Source organism: Sander vitreus, chromosome 10 (assembly GCF_031162955.1).
Source record: "Sander vitreus isolate 19-12246 chromosome 10, sanVit1, whole genome shotgun sequence".
NCBI classification, from domain to species: Eukaryota; Metazoa; Chordata; class Actinopteri; order Perciformes; family Percidae; genus Sander; species Sander vitreus.
In genome coordinates this window covers 33,195,601-33,217,080 of record NC_135864.1, presented here as the reverse complement: position 1 = coordinate 33,217,080, position 21,480 = coordinate 33,195,601, and the positions used below count along the sequence as shown (strand labels likewise).

At 42.2% G+C, this 21,480-nt stretch overlaps 1 protein-coding gene across 1 annotated transcript in view; it reads right to left on the bottom strand.

Annotated features, from left to right (window-relative positions):
• LOC144524760 (connector enhancer of kinase suppressor of ras 2) overlaps window positions 1–21,480 on the bottom strand; it is a 69,916-nt gene that overhangs the window by 14,542 nt on the left and 33,894 nt on the right. The window contains exons 7-16 of the mRNA XM_078261223.1: window positions 20,089–20,148; window positions 19,881–19,949; window positions 14,462–14,608; window positions 9,490–9,617; window positions 8,728–8,939; window positions 6,405–6,491; window positions 5,346–5,554; window positions 1,929–1,966; window positions 1,777–1,819; window positions 315–363 (exon numbers count right to left, since the gene is read on the bottom strand). Of these exons, the coding sequence (XP_078117349.1) occupies window positions 315–363; window positions 1,777–1,819; window positions 1,929–1,966; window positions 5,346–5,554; window positions 6,405–6,491; window positions 8,728–8,939; window positions 9,490–9,617; window positions 14,462–14,608; window positions 19,881–19,949; window positions 20,089–20,148 (1,042 nt within the window). The remainder of the gene's footprint in view (window positions 1–314; window positions 364–1,776; window positions 1,820–1,928; window positions 1,967–5,345; window positions 5,555–6,404; window positions 6,492–8,727; window positions 8,940–9,489; window positions 9,618–14,461; window positions 14,609–19,880; window positions 19,950–20,088; window positions 20,149–21,480) is intronic.

The window sequence follows — 21,480 nt, the reverse complement described above, 5'->3', positions numbered from 1 at the left end:
GATCGTACCTGTGCGTGCATTACTTTTCATCAAGTACTGTACATCTGGACTTTTTACATACATAAGCAATGTGTCATACCATCAAGCATCAACTCTCCTTTTGATATTTCAAGCGCTGTCGTCCTCTCACAGTCACACACCACAGTGTACATGCCAGTCACAGCACCTGAAGTCTGTCAGGCTTAGTTTGGAGTTCAGACATTTACATTAAACCACATTGAAAGGTTTGCTCATTCTGGAGCTACCAATGCTAACATACATATACAACTTTAAAGGTCCAACGTAAGAAAGAGAAAAAGCACCAGTGTGTCTACCTTTACTTCTCTTTTTGGTTTTCGTTCTTAGAGAGGTGTAATGGAAGGACTAGAGGGGAGAGAGAAAAAAAACATGTTAGCTCAAAAAATATATCTAGGTTGGTGTTTATGCATGTAGAGAGGTTGCGGCGAGTTCACTGTTAAATATTTAGCTTATTTTTTATTTTTATCTGGCACACAGCAGAGAGGATTACAGGCACAGAGGGAACACAATACTAACACTGCCACAGCCAGGAAGTGACCTACGACCTGTGATGGAGAAATGCAAGCTGTATGCCACAGAGACTAAAACCCACAGGATGTCATGAACTGCATCACCTTAGCTAGGCTACTACTTTTAGTCATTTGACAACCCTGAAATGCATCAAAAAGGTTTAAGTTTTTCAGTACTTAGTTTAGAAACGTTTCCTCATACTGTATTAAAAGGCATTGATTAAATTGACCCACTGTGGCCTAATTCTGTTGATTTCTCTGCTGTTTAAGCCATTCTATCAGTACAACCTTTGCTGAACAGCTACTGTGGCCATAAGTGACAATTATGCGTTAATGTTTAAAGGTGCACCATGAGTTCCTGCATGGTTTCAGCGCGATTTCATTTTTGTCTCAAATCGTAGGCATCTCTCCTTGATCCGCTAGCTGCCTGCCCCCTGAACACACCGTGAAAAAGCCCGGTCTCGGGAGACAACACAGGGGTCGTAAACGTCAAACAAACACTAGGGGCACAGGCTGTGCACCAAAATACAACAAACCACGTTCCAGCCAATCACAGACAAGATGGTTGGGTAATAATTTCAGTGAAAAAGAGGCACTAACCCCCACCCCCGCACTAACCCCCACCCCCTCCCCCAACCATCTTGTCGGTGATTGGCTGGAACGTGGTTTGTTGTATTTTGGTGCACAGCCTGTGCCTCTAGTGTTTGTTTGACGTTTACGACCCATGCTGCCTCCTGAGACCGGGCTTTTTCACAGTGTATGTGGCTATAGGTATCAACATTAACATAGCTGAATACACCTTCTGACAATTTATTATCTAGGTACCATAGCCGAATAAATATATGTTCATAGTTGAGCTGACTCATTGTATGCTACGACTCATAGTGCTTTGGAGGAGAGGCGAGGGCTAATGGCTATGACAACTTCCTGTGTCACAGTAACCTAAATATGGAATCCAATTTACATCATCCGACCTTTTATTTAATAATTACAGTCCCGAATGGATTTCATCTCAGCTATCATTCCTATTCATCTCTGACTGTATGTTTAGCCATTATTTGGACACACTCGATTTCCATGTAATAGCGTATGTGTTCTAATTATTGATGTAACTGAAGCTACTGTTGCTTCATTAAAATGCAGTTTGAATCAAAACGTACTGGAAAGACCGCATTATTTAAAAATCAAGTAAATAAACCATCAGAACTATAGATTTATAAAACAGTCATAGCACTGTTAGCTCTCCTACCTTCCTCATGGAGGCGGCTCCTGAGCTTCCTGAGCCAGAGTACCTGCAGGAGGACAGACATGATTGAATGTGACCACAAACAGCTCTTTCAACTCCTTCCATCAATCACAAGCATGTGGTCAAATCACAAACAACCACAAACACAGACTCACCTGTCTGTTGTGTCTGCTCGTAGTGTGTCCGCACCTCGCTGAGAGACAGAAAAAAAAAAGACTATTAAAGAGCTCCTAAAAACCCTCTATACCTACAGGGCAGCACACACATACACACTTCTTCAATCTGTGCACCTTTGTTGGTAATTATCATATCATGTTCTGTGGTTTTACCTGTGCTGTGTACAGTATATCTGTGGTTTATTTTTGCATTTCTATTCTCCGTATTGAAAACCTTGATAGCTGACATGCACTTTATACGCGGTGAGCAGTGTTGAAAAGACAGTTCACAACCATGTAATTGTTGGCCCAATGAGTAAAGTGCAGGTTCCCCTTTTTACAGTGACATGCCGTATAAATTAATCCATTAACTGAAGCTGTAACACTGTACATTTAAAATTGTTTTCTTAAATGCTCAAAGTTGCTTTGTGTGACAAATTACGTAAATTAAAAAACCTAGGAAACACAATTCAATACAATACTAGCAAGTATAATCAGTACAGTATATTAGTATGTTACAAGACTGCAACTATAACATGAATATCACAGAAAAAGCAAAACACTAGCCTTAGCTCATTAGTGCCGTACTAACTGCGTATTGTATTTAGTGTTTTTTGATTAATGGTAATTCATCTATTTAAAAGGACTGTCACATATTTGATTGGAAATTAAATCTATGGAAATAAACAAGACAAAGTACAGTACAGGTACTAGTACTACTAATAGTACTATTAAAATAATCAAATAATGCATTCAAAGTTGCCCGTCTGTACTTAGGACTCCAGCTGCTTCACATTTGATCATTTCCAAAACCAAAAGATCATTTTTCAGCTGATGACACGCTTGCTTCCTGATGACTATAATTTAATCAAGACTTTGTGGAGACCCACTTTTAAATGAATGGGCCTACCGGGAACAAGCTCAGGGCCCCAGGGCCCCAGGAGAGGGTCAGAGGACCATTGGGCATGGTTTTGGCACAAGGGCCTATCATCTCATGATCATTAATTTACCATCATGCAACACAAGTGATCGAATACTTGTGCTGCTGTGAATGATTTCAGGGTAACCTTAATGTGTGCAATAATGACTATTGGCAAAGACATGTTTTCCAGCGGTAAATTCATATATGTTTTTTTGCTAAAATGTTGGTGTATTGTATTAATAGAAAAGAATCATACAGAGAGAATGAGAGAGAGGAAACAAGCAGGTCATTAAGTTTAGCATATGCTTGTTAATGCAGGATAGTATACTTCATGTGCCACCGAATAGATATGAGTCACCACCAAGAGAGGGCTGGTGTTAGCTAAGCTGTTAGCGTGCTGTGTGTGTGTGTTTGTGTGTGTGTGTGTGTGTGTGTGTGTGTGTGTGTGTGTGTGTGTGTGTGTGTGTGTGTGTGTGTGTGTGTGTTTGCATGCTTCGTGTTTTAAGCACAGTCTGTCAGTAGCTTGTAATTGGTCTGGCCGATGCTGTGTCACGCACCTACTCACAGAGATACGTGTTTCCGTGCATGTGCAGATGCAATTGAGAATGTGTGTGTGTGTGTGTGTGTGTGTGTGTGTGTGTGTGTGTGTGTGTGTGTGTGTGTGTGTGTGTGTGTGTGTGTGTGTGTCTGTGTGTGTGTGTTTGTCCAGAATAAACTGCTATTTAGACTTAGGCGTGTCTGAGGAGATGGGGATATTAGGACGAGTTAGGATAAGTCGTGAGATGGCTACCCTGCATACAAATGCAGTCCTGTGTGTGTGTGTGTGTGTGTGTGTGTGTGTGTGTGTGTGAGAGAAAAGGGGGGCGTGAGTGTCATTCTCATAATCCGTGAAACTGGCAGCCATGCAATGACACTGATCATCCTCACTCTCCTTTGTCTCCTCTACCTGACATACACACACACAAACAACGTGTGTGATACTGTGAACACCCCGACCTATCCTGCAAACGCAAATAGTCTCCCTCCGAGAGGACAAAGACACACTGTAAGATGAAGGAAGTTTTGTGAGTGAGTCAGGATTACAGCCTTGAAGGTGATTTTAGTGCCACAAAGAGGCCTTTTTCACAGCAGACAGTTTAACATGTCACAGTAGGAAAAGCACAGGTGGTAATAATAAAATGAATGATGGCCGAATTCCATTTAGTTGCTTCAGTTTCATTAGTATTGTGCATGCTGGCTCACTGTCAGACTGAATTACTGGGACACTTGAATACAACGGAGCCATTGCTAATGTTATTGGTAACACTTGTGCTTTTCCTACTGTGACAAGTCAAAATGTCTGCTGTGAAAAGGCCAATTAAGAAATTACATATGAAACAATAAAGTACCTAAACTCCGCCTCCATCATTGAGAATAAGAAAGATAAAGATGTAATCTAATAATTTAATAACTTAATCTAATTACTATTAGTTCAGTGAAAATGCTTCTACTCCACTACATTTCAGAGGGAAATTTTTCTGCAGAATAAGTACATTTTTAATACATAAATTCTGCTGATATTACTTTTACTTTTACCTTAGTAGGACTTTGAATGCAGAACCTCTATGTAGTATTTTTACATTGTTGTATTGGTACAACTGTTGTTTTTTTCTGAAGGTGGGACTTTGAATGGATTATGAATTTTGTTTATTTAATTGTTTATTATTGTTATTACTTCTATTGTGAAATTCTTTTTCATTTTTGTCCTGATCCTATTGCTGTTTATTGCACTATATCCATCTTGTTGAGGGTTAGGGTCAATTCAGTACTTATTAATTGTTGCCACCTGTCACTGTGTGCAAACTTTTCAGTTGCCTTTCAAGGATAAGGCCGGCTGACTTCTATAATTGTGTTATTGTTAACAAAACCCTTTAAAAGACCAACAAGCAACACATTAGTCCATATTTTATTCTGACTGAAAATGTAAATATTGTGTGTTATGTGTCACATATACAGTATATACTATGTCATTTAAAAAAAGGGCTCAGTAATTACCTAAAACATCTGGGACCAGCAACGTTACTCAAAAAGGTGTAAATAGTGCTATATGTTATAAATAGTTATATGTTGATGGTAATGAAAGAACACGACACGCAGTGCAACAGTGTGGCTCATTCATGTGTTTCTAATAGTGTTTGGACAATAATGGAGCTCTATGGCCCAGAGGAATAAGATACAGTATATTAGGTTTTAGCTACATCGATAACACTTCAGTCAGTAGGATCGATTCATTGTTGGTTTTGGTCGTTTCAAGGGATTTCTTAACATTAGAGAGAAAAATACAAAATATATACAGAATATAGTCTATCCTTTAACATGGCATGTAACGGTATTTCTCTACACAAAATGTCTGCACAAAGTAGGCATACATACAGCACACCCACACATCTAACAGACTTAACCAGACAATATTAGACACTAATTTAAAAAACCCAGTTAACAGACTGTGTACATACAGGCAAAGCATCGGGTGGTTGGTCTAGGCGCAGGGTGGAGGACAGCAGGGAAGGGCTGATGGGAAAGCTAGGGCTGCTGGGATTGCGGCTCTTGCGCCGAGAGCGTCTGGTGGAATCCCGCCGACTCTCTCTGCCTGGACCCTCGGGCTCCTCCTCAATCACCAGGATCTTGTCGTCGCTAAGGTAACGCAGCAGGGAGTTGTCTGAATCTGTGGGGACGAGGAGGGTAGAGGCATGGAGCAGTTAGAGGATGGACAGGCTCTGAACTCATCTGAACGGATGACAGAGGGAGGAAAACCACAGAGAGGGGGGGTTGGGGGGGAGGGATAGTGTTGTAGAGTCAAGGGAGAACCCCAGAGTAGAAACAGATGAGAGTGAATAGATCCTTACAGATAAAAACCCAACAGAAAGGGATAAAAGTGCCTCAGAGCTGTCGTATCTGATATAGATCCACAGCCAGGGACATACAGCTAATCTGTTTGCAATGATTACGCTGATTTGGTGGGTACTACTGCTAAATCTTGTCAGTCACAGAAAGTTTTTTTCCGCTTCAGCTCCGAATAGAAAAAGCTTCTCACCTGATATGTTTATTGTCCATATACTTAAATGTGAGAAAAAAAACTAAAAAGTGACTGAGAGAAAGAGAAGAAGGAGAAAGGCAGAGCCCAGACAGCACTATTGTGCTTTAATGTTATTCATGGACTTTCTGATGGTAGAGTGGAGGATCGTCGGTCGAATACAGATCGAGTCTTGCCGCAAAACGGTGAAGCTGGTTAGAATTGGTCACATAGAAATACCCTCATTTCCAGAGCAGCGCTATAAATGCAATGTCCTTGCATTTATATTTACTTGTCGCTCTGTCAGATACATACCTGGCAGATATGTATCCTCACACAACCACACCACCATGGATAACCAGAGGATGAGCTGAAATGTGTTGAGCTGAGTATGGAGCAAAGCGCGGCACTAGTCCGACCCGTTTGTGTTCACTGTGTGAGGGGCTGTGTTTTTGCGTGTGTTTGTGTGTGTGTGTGTGTGTGTGTGTGTGTGTGTGTGTACCTCGGCTCCCTCTCTTGCCCATGCTGGGTTCCTTGGCCTCGGCCATCCAGTTATATTCGGGAGGCATGGAAACAGGCCTGAGGTCACCTGGAACGACCAATCAGCAATCAGAGAGTCGTCTACGGGGGAGGGAGTGGGGGTGTCGCGGGAAGGCGGTGACTGATAGACAGCGTGGGAGACAGCTGGAGGGGTGGACAGGTAAGACAAAGTGTGTGCAGGTGAGGGGGGAAGGAATGGGAGACTCTCGAGGGGACTGCTGTGATATGCAAGGCATGGGTCACACAGCCTTATTTCCTGGTTGTAATATCAAGTTAGTTTTCTATTCACAGGTAGTAAATTCCACCACGACAGGGGTAGCTGTACTAGCAGTAGTGCTAGTGAGCTAATCTGCTAGCATGTTTACTGTTGGCTGATTACCGCAGGTGAGCTATTAGCTTATGACTTGTCTAAATAGGAGGTCTTTCAACTGCGTTTTTCAGAAAATGTTAGTCCTATATTGATCCTATTTTTTAACTTGTTTCCCCCCACTAACTCCTGAGGGAAATATCTGGTTCTTTAGCAGCTAAATCCTCTATGTTTACCAGCTAGTTGCAACTTTGTCTTTAGTTGCTGGGCAGGTAGTGTACTTTCAGCTTATGAGAGCATTTTTTTGTTGAAAACAGCCGCCTGCTGCTGCTGAAAACAGTGTCAATGAGATAATGAGGGCAGAGATTTGCCTACCATGCAGGCAATTTTAAAAACATAAATAATAAATCAAGTTATCTATGGTTCTTTATAGAATTAAAAAGTAGAATGACTGCAGGTACAAAAGAGTGTTTATATCTATTTGTTCTGAGTTTTGGGAGTATAAAGCGTGATCCGGATGGCAACATCTGAAATTCAGCCCGTAAGGGATGAGAACTATCTGACAGGATAGATTCAACCCTTTTTAGCATCTGCTTCTGATAAAGCTCCTCCAGGCCTTTTTGCCTAGAACCTGTGATACAGCTGCTCACCTTAATTAACCTTCAACAAATCAAGTTGCTTTGTAACTGTCAATGTCTTAATACAATGTGCAACTTTGACAAGTGGCTCATGCCAGCCACCAAGCTAACGCGTATGGTAACGTTATAGCCTTACAACAATGCTCATCATGCTCTTAAAATTATTTTTATTATGATTGTTTTGATGGCGGATAACAGCGCTGGGCTACCCCAGATTGAATTCACCACATAACGTTAGCTACAGTAGCTGTATGAGTAGTAGACTCATCTAGTGGTGTGTTAGCAAGTTAACGTTACATTAGCTAAAATTACTTGCGGCTATTTCATAAGAATTAAATGAAATGACGTGAATAAATGTGAATAAACGTGACTAAACATGACGTCAATACAACGTTAATACATCAAGTCAGCTAAAATTGAAGGTTTTTATTTCACAGACTAAATTCAAGTCCTGCCTACATCAAATATATCAACATGTTTGCGCTTGTTTTAAAATGTGATTTTCTGCTTATTTCTTATTGCTGTTCATCCCTGTCTGTCTGTTATTTGTTGTATGTTAAAGTGTATTTTTATGTGCTGCCTTCTTGGCCAGGGCTCACTTGTAAAAGAGATTTTAATCTCAATGTGATTTTTTTTCCTGGTAAAATAAAGGTTAAATAAAAATAAAAAACTTGTCCGTGAACATTATTATTTTTGCCTGAGTCACTGTCAGATAAATTTAATCTGCAATAAAGACAACAACTCATGATCCCATGCTACTCATTTCGGACCCTATTCTTGAATATTTTTTTTTTGCGAGTACTTAAATATGGAAATTACTTAAAATGCACATCCCTCGTAAATATCTGTTATATTTTCATTTCTAACTTTCAAGTCCACTTGTGTTGGGCGCTACTCCGTTGACCACCTTCTTACAGTACGGTCTTTAAGTGGTCTATAGCTAGCACGGCGAACATAAAATAGTCTTCAGATGCTTCCGTCGATCACATAACTCTCAGCTTGCACATCATAGGCCCCTTAAGAGTCTCCCAAGAAGGTACATGATGTCTAAGAAGTTATCTTGGACAAGGGTGACACAGGTGGTGGGGCAGACAGGGAGCTGGACACAGTGTTTTTGGACTGACCCTTCGGCATGTGATCAGTGTTTTTGGGACGTGTGTACGCGAGGTGAAGACACAAAGAAGCAGAGCCATGAAGTGACTGATGAACACATAAGGAGGAGTTCTGAGAAAAGGGTGAGAAAACTGGTGAGAGAGAGCATGCTGTTCTAAAAGCAAACACAGGGCCAGTAGCTATCACTGCCCCATTCACGCTGTTGAATCGCGCTTGCTCCATCTTACCATGGGTGGGAGTCTTGTCCCGCCGGCGAACCCCCGTATTGCGGCCCCTGTCGTAGTCGGACCCCGGGGGTCCGTCTCCCTCCAGCAGGGAGAAGTACTGACCGCTGTCCTGGTCCAGGTAATAGCTGACTGCCTCTGAACCTTTGGAGCCGGACTGTGAGCTCACGCTGTAGCGGCTGATGTCGTCGCATGACATCAGACCCAGCTCCTCCCTGGGGAGAGCAGAGTTGTCATCATCATCACATCATCAGCACCATCAGTGTCATAAGTAGGGTTGGGTATCGTTTGGATTTTTACGATTCCAATGCCGAACCAGTGCTTTTAAAACAATTCCGATTCCTAAACCGAGTCTTGAAAAACTGAAAAATGACATCAAAGATGTGATATGTTTACTAGCGATCACGTGCAGTGAATGATTAATATGCTTTTACATCTGTTTTGGTGAGCCCAAAAGGAAAATATGGCATTTTAAAAGTAGCCTACATTTACGGTAGCTAGCTAACGGTAGACTACAGAGAAAGTGTGATATGTTTACGTCCGTTTCAGAGCGACAGAGGGAAAATATTTCAGTCGACACATTAAGTGGAACCGAAATGAGGAACCGAAATTTGTGTTCTAATCCGGTCCGATTCTTACCGGTTGCGTAGGAACCGGTTCCATAGTGGAACCGGGTTTCGGTACCCAACCCTAGTCATAAGTAGGATCATAACAATCAATGTAAACGACCATCATCAAACATCTTTGTGTGCAAGCGGCACTGACCTGGTGCTGTAGAGTCCAGAGACAGGAGAGAGGATATAGACGTCCTGCATGCTGGGGGCGTCCATTTTGGACATGCCCAAAGTTCCACCAGGTGTAGGGGAGGTGCTGGTGGGGCTGGTGGGGATCGGCTGAAGGGAGAAAGAGGAGAGGAAGAGGGAGAGAATGACTCGCACCTCTTCATTGAGTTTTAATTGTAAGGGTGGTCTGGGAGCACAACCTGCAGAAAGTGAACATTAGCTCTTCCTGGCTCACAGTCAAACAAACAAGCACACAGTTTACAGTGGTACGAAGGAAGGGATCCTTTTAATTGGGTTATCTTCCTCGTACTGCAGCCCGCGCTCGTTTTAACCCAGAATCACAAAGAGTTATTTCCACACAGCTGCCATGTTGTGTATGTTGTCCTTTTTTATATCTGTTTGACTGTGAAGCCTCTCCCACGTTTAATCGCTTCACTATTCTGTCATTTTGTCTTCACTCACACCGGGCTCTGCATGTCTGTTCCCATGACAACCCCATACTCTCCTCTCCTCTCTTCTCCTCTCCTCGCTCTTCCTCACTCCCCACCTTTCTCCTGTGCTACGATAGAAGGAGAGGGCAGAGGAAAGCTGGCGTGGCCACAGCTTGACTCAAGGACACGTAGATTCATTTGTCATCAGGTGCCTTGTTTCTGATGTCATGGAAACTCAGTCCAAATTTCAAGTGAAAATAAATTTGTTCTCAGCCGGAACAGCTGGGGTGACAAATATGCAGCTCGTTTCGACAATTACTCCCTGAGGAAGAGATTTCCAGATTATTTCTTTTTAAAACGTGGTGTTTTACTTTATGTCTGAAGTGGACGCTCCATTTTAGAGAGGAGACACGAGTGTGGACAGAATTGATAAACAGACAGAGAGGCCGAGCGATGGTGAGCCAGGCAGCGGTCTCATTAAGGAAGCCCAGTGTTTCATCATTTCATCAGCAGTGCATTAGGCAAATTCATTTCATATTCCAAACTTTCCATCCTCCTCCTCCTCCTCCTCCTCCTCCCCCTCTCCTCTACACCCTCACTCCCTCCATCCCCAGGCCCTGTCTCTATCTTCATCTCTTCCTCTCTCACAGTCTTCCCTCTTATGAAGGAAGCTTACAGTAAGACGGCTTCACAATAAATAATGAAGACAGAGTGGAAAAAGAGGGACGTGAGAGAGCGAGGAGAGAGCAAAGGAAATAGGACAAAGAGAGAGTCAGAGAGAAAGACTGCAGGAGAGAAAGAGAGGCGGGGGAGCTGTGCAGTGTGGTGACTGGAGCTGAGAGTGAAAACAGTAATTTAGTGATTACAGCCCACTGCTGCCTGCATGGAAGAGAGGGGTGGGGGGTAGAAATGGAGAGAGATGGGACCTCCACAGCAGGCAAAATTCCAGTCTGTTAAAACAGCACTTAAACCATCTGACCCCTGCTGCGTCCACTCCAAACTAAAAACCTCTCCAGATCAATATCCCCCCCCCCCCCACACACACACACACACACACACACACACACACACACACACACACACACACGCTTATATGCTTAACATAATATTTTCACTAAAAGTTTGAGAACAACAGAAAAGTTGGATAATAAACTGAACTGATTACATTCTTAACCATCAATCTTTAATTGGCCTTTTCACAGCAGACATTTTGACTTGTCACAGTAGGAAAAGCACAGATGTTACAATAACATTAACAATGGCTCCGTTCTATTCAAGTGTCCAAGTCAGCCAGCCAGCATGCACAACACCTGGACCCTGAAACTGAAGCAGCTAAATGGAATTCAGCCATCAGTCATTTTATGATTTACAACTGTACTTCTCCTACTGTGACATGTCAAGATGTCTTCAGGGGGAAAGGCCTGTTAAAATCGTAGCTTAGACTGAATAAGAGCCTGACCAATAGTAGATTTTTTTAGGCTGACAATATCAATCAGACAATTATATATCTTTTTCTTTTCTTTCTTTTTTTAATAAAGTCAAAAACGCGTTAAGGACTTCTCGTCCATGTTGGCTTAACAGTTCAAACTTCTGATGAAGATCATGGGATCTGATATACTAGAGAACAGCTAGCTACTAAATGGACCTTCAGGGGAGATTTTAACAGTTATTATTATAATTTCTGTTATGGAGTAATTTATCACAATAAAGATTTTTACATGAAACATTTCTCTTTGATAGAATGGCAGAGATTTTCAGTTGCATTAGCCAAGTAGACCAAAACAATGTACAGTAATGTCAAAGAAGCTAAAACCCCCTCACCCATTCAGCTGGCCCATCAATTATACATACCAACACATGTTGCTTAAAATAGCAGGCATTTTCAAAGAGTAATTATTTATGTATCTAAACATATAACAGATTTATGAAAGCAGGGTCATGGACAATGTGTGGCACACGTGTGACTGGTGAAGTGACCTGTGATGTGGATGCTGATGTGGCGTTAATCACGCATGAAATCCCTTATAGCACATTTTGCAGCTGCGCAGCAGACACAGTAATCCTCAAGTTATTTGTTAAAATCATTGCCAGCCTTATTGTCATTATAGTGAATCATTAAAATACTTTTACTCCATCCTGATGTAGATACACACACACAGAAAGAAAGAAAGAGAGAGATATGTGCCATTATTTAGTAGAATAGAGGAGGTTGCCATGAAGGGATTTGGGACTGGAATCACATGATAATTTGGAGAGATAAATTGTTTCCTTTGTGGATTCAGTTATAATCCGGCTGAACATTTGCCACATTTGGGCTAAACTTCACAGCCGTGCAATTCATCCTCTAAAACCGTGCTTAGAGGTATGAGTGTGCATGTGTTTGTACGTGTGTTTGTTTTGGAGAACAGCGTACGTACAGTATGTATCTAAACCGAGCTTACAGAGTGCAGTGACCCAGTTCCTTCCCCTCTCAAAGGAGCAACTCGACTGCTAACGAAAAACATCTCTCTGGGTGCATGCGCAAATATGCGCAGAAACACACTTGCTTTGACTCGTACAGATGGACAAGCGTGTATACAGCCAAACACACACACACACACACACACACACACACACACAGAGGCTGTTTAGCAGCATATTTTGGATTCAGTGCATTATCTCCAGTATTTGCTGAGTAGCGGCTCTTGTTTCAGAGCCAGTGGAGCTGCCTGTAGTTGCTTATGAATAATTAAGAGCTCCAGTCTTTCTGAGAGAGAGAACAAATCTAAAACACTCCTTTCTTCTCCTCTCCCACAGATATCTCTGCGCTCTGATCTGGGCACTCGCGGCGCATTTGTGTCTTAGCAGCCCATCAGGGTAGAATTCCCACAATCCTCTGCTGTTGCAGCAAATATAACAATACGCTTGTGGTAACAATGTAGAGCGATGATCTAACAAGGCAGCAACCGTGTTAGAGATGGCCTTATGGTTATTAAAGGGTTCTGATAGTTTTTATGCCATTACTAAAACCATAAAACACTAACGGAATGTGTAAGTCTCTCATATGAACATGTATATAGTGCTATATACTGCAATCATATGCTCACAGACCGGGGTGTCAAACTCTAACTCTATTTTACTAAGGGTCACACTGGAAAACGAGACTCACACCAATAGCTAGGCATGTATAGTTTGACATGCTTTGATTTAATTGAAAAAGTTAAATATCTTTGACTGTATTATTGTATGTCTCATATAGCATTCTCACTTAAAGTTTGGTCGACATAAAGCCCTAAAAAAGTCAGCAAAAAAGTTCCTTAGCCATCAATCAATTTAGCAAATCAAGCAAAACAATGATCACATTTTTAAAAGCAGGCTACCACACATGAAAACTCTCTGGTTCTGTGGGAATTTCTGAGGTTCAAAGTCTGAAAATCTGCCAAATTCTGCTTTGTGTTGTGTAATTGCAGGAAAAACGGTTTCCCGTCTTTTTGGTTTTGTGCACAACAAGGCCCGGCAAAATGTATTGTTACCGAATCAAAATTTGCGAGGGGTCCGACTTCGGCCCACGGGCCTTGAGTTTGACACGTGCTCACAGACCTGATGCTCCACAAGCACCTAGACCAGCCCTCGCCTCACCCCTCTGTCTCGACACATCTCGTTCTCTCTCTGCACCAACATTTGAGTGACTTTTCTGGGCTCTGAATGAGTGACAGATTGACAAAGTATTTGCCCTTAAGTGAAACGTGTTCCCTCGCTCTGAGCTGTAAGCCTTCAAGCAAGTATTCCACCTTTTAGAGCTACTGTACTTTACAAATGTACTCTCTTTCAAAAAAGGAGATGTTTGTGGCAAAGTTTGAATGAATCAGGACGACGTCTCATCCAATATGAATATGAATGTGAGTGGGAGTTGGGTAGCACCTTTCGGTGAACTTGTATTGCCCTGTGCTAGCTCCTGAGCAGGGAGTTCAGGCCATATTATACCATTTAAGTCATTCACACATCTACAAAGTGCAAATATAAGATAATTAGCTATTTCTACCCCCTTTATTATCTCAATATATCTCTATCTAAAGAAATATGCTTTTGGTATGCATAAATTCTCTTCAGATGGAGGTTTAGCTACAGACACATTTGTAAATGGCTTTGAACTGTACCAGCTGTACGGCAGGCTGTAAAACAAAAAGAGATTTGTTGAAACACTCAACAGGAGGATTAATGCGAGGTCACAAAGTGAAGAAGTTTCCTTTGAAAATATTTGTTTAAAATGCCAGTAGGAGAATGCAGAGTGTGGGCAGTAATGACAGAGCTGAGAGTGAGTCAAAGATAAAGCCAGAGGTACAACACAGCTTACTGTACAAATCCCTCACCGTAAGTACAAGAAGTGTGCAGATATACACATTTCAGTTTCACGCTTCTTTGTTAAAATTCCAAATGGAGTGTTTGTAGAGCAGCATGTCATTGAGTCAGTTTAGCACTTCTCAGGTCAGGATGTGGCTTGTTATGATACTGCAGTGAAGGCGTCCATATGTTACTGGTGTTTACCTGCAGGCCCAGCGGTTTCCAGCGCACGTTCCTGAGCAGAGCCGGCGTGGAGCTCAGAGTGTTCTGAGGTCTTTTCTTCAACGTGAGGATGACTCCGCATGGGTCCTCTCTCAGAGCGTTGACCAGGTTCTTCAGCTGCCAGCCCACCTAAGGAGCACACACACACACACACACACACACACACACACACGGGCTACCGAAACAACTGCCGCAAACCACTACACACACACATACACATGCTGTACACGGTGCACCAAATCTGCTGAGGTAAACCACCACGCACAGATATGAAGCTTTAAAAACGGTTGCTGTAAACCACCACGCGCAGGTCCTGATACCACCACATGCTACTAGTCATGTATGTTATCATTTTATTAGACAGATGATAGGAAACAAGGTCTCCAAATGATGGACGTTGCAGTCCATGGTCAGTGTCTTGACGCCTTAACCTCGGGGAGCCCCCACGTCCTACTATAATATGCGCACAATGACCATAATGTTTTCAGGCCTGTGACTTTTGGTATAAAATTAGACCATAAACAGTACTTTACATGTTCACACAGCTCCTGAACAGTGGGACATGGAGTCACTTTTTATTCCCGAAAAAAGCTGCCTAAGATCATTATTGGCCATCTTCACCAAATCTAGTGCAAAAGGTATCCGAACAACCCCATACAATGCTGTTGTGCTTATCTTATTTTTTACAATTGGTTGCAAAATTCTTTTAAATGTGGCCAATCTGATATGCAATTAGTTGGCAGTTTATGAGGCAATTCAATGAATGCAGTCTAATACAACAGATTTTACCTTGATGTTTAGTTTTTGTTGAAACTGTTTCAGAGATGTATTTAAAGCTCTATTATTCCCACAGGTGATGTACTGTAGGTCATGTCCAAAAATGTATAGCTGCCATCAGAAAATGTGCATAATTGTCCATATTTCTTTTACAGTAATACAAATTCAACAAAACAGTGTTAACAGTACAAACAACGGCAGAGAAAAACTACACGGGATCCTAAGATCAAGGAAAAAATAAACATCACTATGTGTCTTTTGATTTGAATCCAATTGGAGATTTTAAAAATCTAAACATTACTAAACTAACTTTTACTTTTTAGAGGCTTGCGCAGCCTTGGCAGTAAGGTAAACGTTCTCTGAGTGCTTTCTAATTTCGATATGGTTCATGTGATATCCAGGCTACTGCTACTTCAACAGACACAACTAACTGCTGCATACAAACTATTTCATCATCTTGCCTCAGACACACTGCTTTTGTGCTACTTAACATGTTTTACTAAAGCTTCACCAAATTGGTTATTACACAACATATAAAAATAAAGGACGGCTTAGCCAGTATGGTTTCGTTCTAAGGAAGAGAGAGATGGTAAAAGAGTCAGAAAGGAGTGCTGACTGCTGTGTTTCCTCGTGGTTCCGGCCAGCCTGTCTCCAGAGCTCGCAGCACTCGTCAGGCCATTGATTGGCTACATTGGTCTCAGCTACTGGAAGGGCCCGCAGAGGCCACCACACGCACGCACGCACGCACACACACACACACACACACACACACACACACAGAACTGCTCTGACCTTATTCCTGATGATGATGACCAGTCTGTTTCGCGGCTCGTTTCCTGTTCTCTTTGGCCCAGTTTAGAACTCCGGGTTCAGCCAGTGTTCACCAACAACAACAGTTCTGACGGAAGTAATTTACTACTGTATGTTTTGTCCTGTTCTGCCCACTAAAACAAAAGGGGGTATACTAGGACACACTTGGACTCACTGTAATTCCTAGTGACAGAAATAGGGCCTCTGTATCAAACCAAACATTCTGGAAGAAATGTGTCTGTGTATCAAAAACCTTCAAGTACCAATATTTGGCTTTGAATCTCTGGTCAGTTTTGTAATCTTCTTTGCTATTTCTTGATCAGCAGCTGATTTGAAATCAAAAAAATTGCCGGTTTTAGACAAAGTTGTTGAACTTGTACTTGTGTTCAGACAGTGAGCACTTTGGCTTCTTTTATTAAGGAATAGTTCACAATTTATTGGACAAGTATTTGCTTTCCTGCTGAGATTAAGATGAAAAAAACAATACCACTCTCATATCTATATCTGTTTAATATGAAGCTACAGCCACGCGACAGTTAGTGTAGCATAAAGACTGAAAGCAGTGGGAAACAGGTAGCCTAGGTCCATAAGTAAAAAAACAATCATCCTATACCATCACCTCTAAAGTTCATTAATTAACATGCTATATCTTGTTCAGGCTAGCTGTGACCCTCTGCTTCTTAAGCTAAGCTAACATTTTGGGAAACACCCATATTCTCTTTCTTGCCAAGAGATAGGTGAGAGGATTGATACCACTTTCTCATCTGTCCAATCAATATGAGGATACAGCGAGAAGAGGGTTAGCTTAGCTTAGCATAGAGACTGGGAGGAGGGGGCTAGACTTAACAAACAAGATACAACAAGTTAATTAGTGAGCTTTAGAGGTGCTAGTAGGCTGATTTTGAGTTACCTCTGAACAGACCCTAGGCCAGTGGTTCCCAACCAGGGGTACGGGGACCCCTCAGGGGGCAGCAAAGATCCCAGGGGGTGCGCAAGTCTTTATCTGGTTTGAGGTTGAGGTAACAAAAAAAATATTTGCACGTTTGCACAAATTATGATAATACACTACAATATATAATGTATACAAAAGTCTGTATAAAAACTATGTATTTTTGTTCTCGCTTAAAATTGTAGGCAGGCTACTTAGTAGGCCAAACCTCCGGGACCTCTTAACCTGGGACCCCTGCTGTCATCAGGTCAGCTGCTAGCTGCTAGCATCCCGCCACGGCATCACTATTTTATGAATGAAACATGGCGGAGAAACGTAAAAGTGCTGATAACTCCTCTGTATCAAAAAAGAAAGTAAGGCTCTATCTCGAGAGTTACCTCAACTTGTGTTTCGGAGGGGGGGGGGGCTCAGCTTTTCTTAGACATAAGTAGGGGGGGCGCCAAGGAAAAAAGGTTGGGAACTACTGCCGTAGGCTACCTGTTTCCCCCTGCTTCCAGTCTCTATGCTAAGCTAAGCTAACCCTCTCAGGGATGTAGCTTCATATTGACCAGGCAAATAAGAAAGTGGTATCTTCTCTATCTATCTCTCGACAAGAGTAGAAAATGTTGACCTATTCCTTTAACACAATAACGGTAATGGTTTTTCCTGCATAGAGGAATTTGTGGTGCCCGCAAAAGAGGTTTTAGCCAGCACCATAGGAAAATCAGTGCCAAAATATTAAGAATTGTGAGAAAACAAATAGCAATTAAAATCCTCTTTGCCTGTGTTTAATAGCAATTTACCAAACAACAGTAGAAAAGCAGAGCATAAACTTGAATAGGAGCGCTTATCTTAGTTTTACCATCCAGAGTCTGGCTGTGTCAGATCTCCGGTGATTTTAACGGTGGTATTTGAATATTAATAATATTATTAGTTTTGTTGATTGGCGTTTCACTTACTCAAGCATAAACAACATTCTTTTTACTCAAATTGTCAGAAATAACAGGCAAATGCATACAGATTTCTGTCAAATAAGGTAACACAGACTCATTGCCTTTACTGTACGCAAACCGATCATGCTTACTGTTGTGCGTAGTCGCCCCCCAACAGCCCATTCTAAGGCAGGAAAACCCCTGAAAAAGCCAAAGTTCTTAAATTGTTTTGCTTGCAAGTATTGTATTGGCACTGGTATCAGAAAATTGTCCAACAAAACCCAGTCTAGTGTCCCAACGGGACATTCCTGAATTCACTGAACTGAAAGTAAACTGAACTGGACCTCGATCCTGCTAAACTTCTCAACCCTTGTCAGCTCCTCCACCACAATGGCGGACAGCACAACAGTGTGTATTAACAGCACATACAAAGCCTATCCTAACCAGGCTAGTTTAGAACTGTTCTGTTATGCAAATACGCAGAGAGAGCAGAGGGAAACAGGGGGAGACCTACCAAAAATAATAATAGAGCATAAACTGCTGCTGGAGAGGTTTTTCAAATCCCCGAGGTCTTCATTATTTTCCCAGATGCTATTACCTCCACATAATTATGTTGCCTCTTCAAACAATCAGTTTGTTATTTGAGCAAATTCCACATTTTACCTCAAAAGAGAAGCTGAGCTAAAAACTGCGAGTCCTGTTTTGAAGTGGCTCTCAAACAGAAACTCATGCATAAACATGTCAGCAGCGCTGTTGCTAAATACGTGGGATAGGTCTACATAATGATTCTATAATGTAATGGTATTTGTTCATTCAATATTCCCACTAATCTAATTTTTAAATATGGGCCTAGAGCCTCGCTAGATAAACTTATCAGCTGTGATGTTGACAGAGAGTTTGCCGGTAGTGTGTATATCCATCTTTCCTCCTCAGCAGCTCGATTTAGGATGAAAAAATTGCTATCTTGACGAGAGACTTCCCTCCGCTGTTCTCCCCCCTTTTTCTTTTCATCCTCTTCTCCCTAAGTCCCTCTTTACTTCCTCCTCCCTTTTTCGCCCCACTCTCCCAGCCTCATCACAGCATCCCATGACTACTTCACCCCCGTTTCCCCCATCACACACACACACACACACCTCTGTCTCCCCCTGCTTATCTCCTCCCCCAGAGTGAGGGATCAGAGTGGTGAGGGTCTAGCTGAGGGAGTAATGAGGAGTTGGAGCTGAGAGCCTGGCAGGGTGCGATCTGCACTGTCACCCTGAGGAGAGAGAGGAAGAGAGATAACGCACAGCTCCCTCACGTGTCAATCAACGCCGCTCCCCAGCACCTGCATGCACGCTTTCGCATGAGCAGCACCTATCGAGACGTAGGAGGAAATACTCGCAGAAAGAGCACGCAAAAGCTGTCTACACAGGCCTTCTTCTCCCTCCCTCAGAAATCTCAAATAAACGCTGGAACAAATTGTTGGTGCCAGAGTTGACAGCACGCTCAATCACTTGCTCTCACAAGGCACCGTTTCATTTAAAATGGCTGCCCATTTTGGCGCTTCCCTCTGGTGTGATGAGTTGAAGGCAGAAATACAACTTATTCAAGTCTAAAAAGTGGAACATGAGTTCACATTTCAAACCAGACGCCTCCTTCAGGGGTTTCTTACGACAATGGGAGCAAATTCCGCAAAAGAGTGAGCTGAGAATCACACTGGACTGAACAGAGGTCTTGTAACAATCGTCCTATAATCTGCTCCCACAGCAAGTCTAATTAGCCTACATAGCTGCACAGGACAGGAAGCACCATGGCGGTGGTGGTGGTGGTGGTGGTGGTGGTAGCAGACATCATGTACCTTGATATCTCCTCAACATAGCACAGAATGGAGAACGAAAGACAGTTTGCAGTGAAACCCATGGGAACTGTCCCGTGACTTTTTGTGACTACAGTGTTTGGAAGCTTTTTAACTCACCACTGTCTGGTGGTTGACTTGGATCACCTCATCCCCTGCATGGATCTTCTTACACTGGTCTGCTGGAGACTGCAGAGGCAGAAATTGACAGATAGAAAATGACACTCCATGAGAACATATTCAAGATATATTACAGGCATGGATTCATTGCCAATGTGGAATTTGAGACAATGAATTGGAGTTGCTACTGAGTCAAACAAAAACTCACATTCTCTGTGGTTCCCGTGATAACGTGGAGTCCATCATACGTCGATTTGATATACATCCCCTAAAACACAAGCACAGGGAGGGAGGATTTAGAATAACACAGTACACAGGGAAATACATGATATGTAGGTCTGACATTTAAGAATTAGACGTCTCGACTTCAGACTTGAATTGACGGGTGTGTAGTCTACATCGACGACATTTAATTTTGGGGATTGTTCAGGTGATGCCGGAAATTCCGCCGGTTGTCCCTAATTTTCGGCCGGATGTCCGTCCCCTTCCTCTTTCTTTGTGTCGGCGTTCTAACCTCTGGTGGATTTGTGAGGACTATGGTTAACTGCTCCTCAGATCTCTGCAGGGTAAATCCAGACAGCTAGCTAGACTATCTGTCCAATCTGAGCTTTCTGTTGCACGACTAAAACTACTTTTGAACGTTCACACGTTCCACCAAAACAAGTTCCTTCCAGAGACAGTTTTTTTAACCCTTGTGTTGTCTTCCCGTTGACCACGCAACGTTTTGTTTTTCTGGGTCAAAATTTAAAATTCAAACTTATTTTTAATGTTTTGGTCGACTTCCGACATTTTTGTTTTTGTTTATTTTCAAATGCTATAAAATTGAGTAAAACACCCATATTCAGTGAAAGTAGTGAACTGATCATTTACTTTACTTGTGAGGAGCGTTGTAGCGAACCATCCACGTTACTTTTTTTTTGACAATTTGGTTGAAAGAAACCCATAATTTCGGATATAAAAACTTTTTGAAAATGGGTCAAATTTGACTCGAGGACAATGTGAGGATCAAGAGGCACCATTGCTCTGTCGGGCCCAAGACGATTGTGATTGGTTTAATGAAATGCCAATAAACCAGAGCACGTTTTTCTCCCATCCCGGAATACTGTGCGGACTAGCCAGACCCTCCTCCGCAGCGCTGTGGAGGAAGGTCTGGCAAAGCGAGACTAACGGGCGTGTGACCTGACTTACAGATGGGTGACAAATGAAAGGGATAACAAACATGAAGCGTCTCGGTATGGTGTTGGTCGACCATGCTTAGCTTCAGTGATCCTTGTCAATTGTTCAGGACTTTGAACTCTACTAGAAATCTACTTCCAAAAGATATTCTCTCATTCATCATCTGTTCTGATGATGGTGGTGGAGAACACGCCTGACATGTCGGTGCAAAATCTCCAGGTAGGTTGACTTGGAAGGCTTTGTGTCTGATTCACATCAATTCTGTTCCCTTTAAACCATTCAGTGACCCTCTGTATGCTTTTGTTGTTTTTCCACAGATTTGTTCACGTTTTTCCATTCATTTGTCTTCATCTACACATGAATTGTCACCCTCTAAAGTCTTGACTTAAGACATAAACGCGAAAACCTCCAAGTCTCACATTTT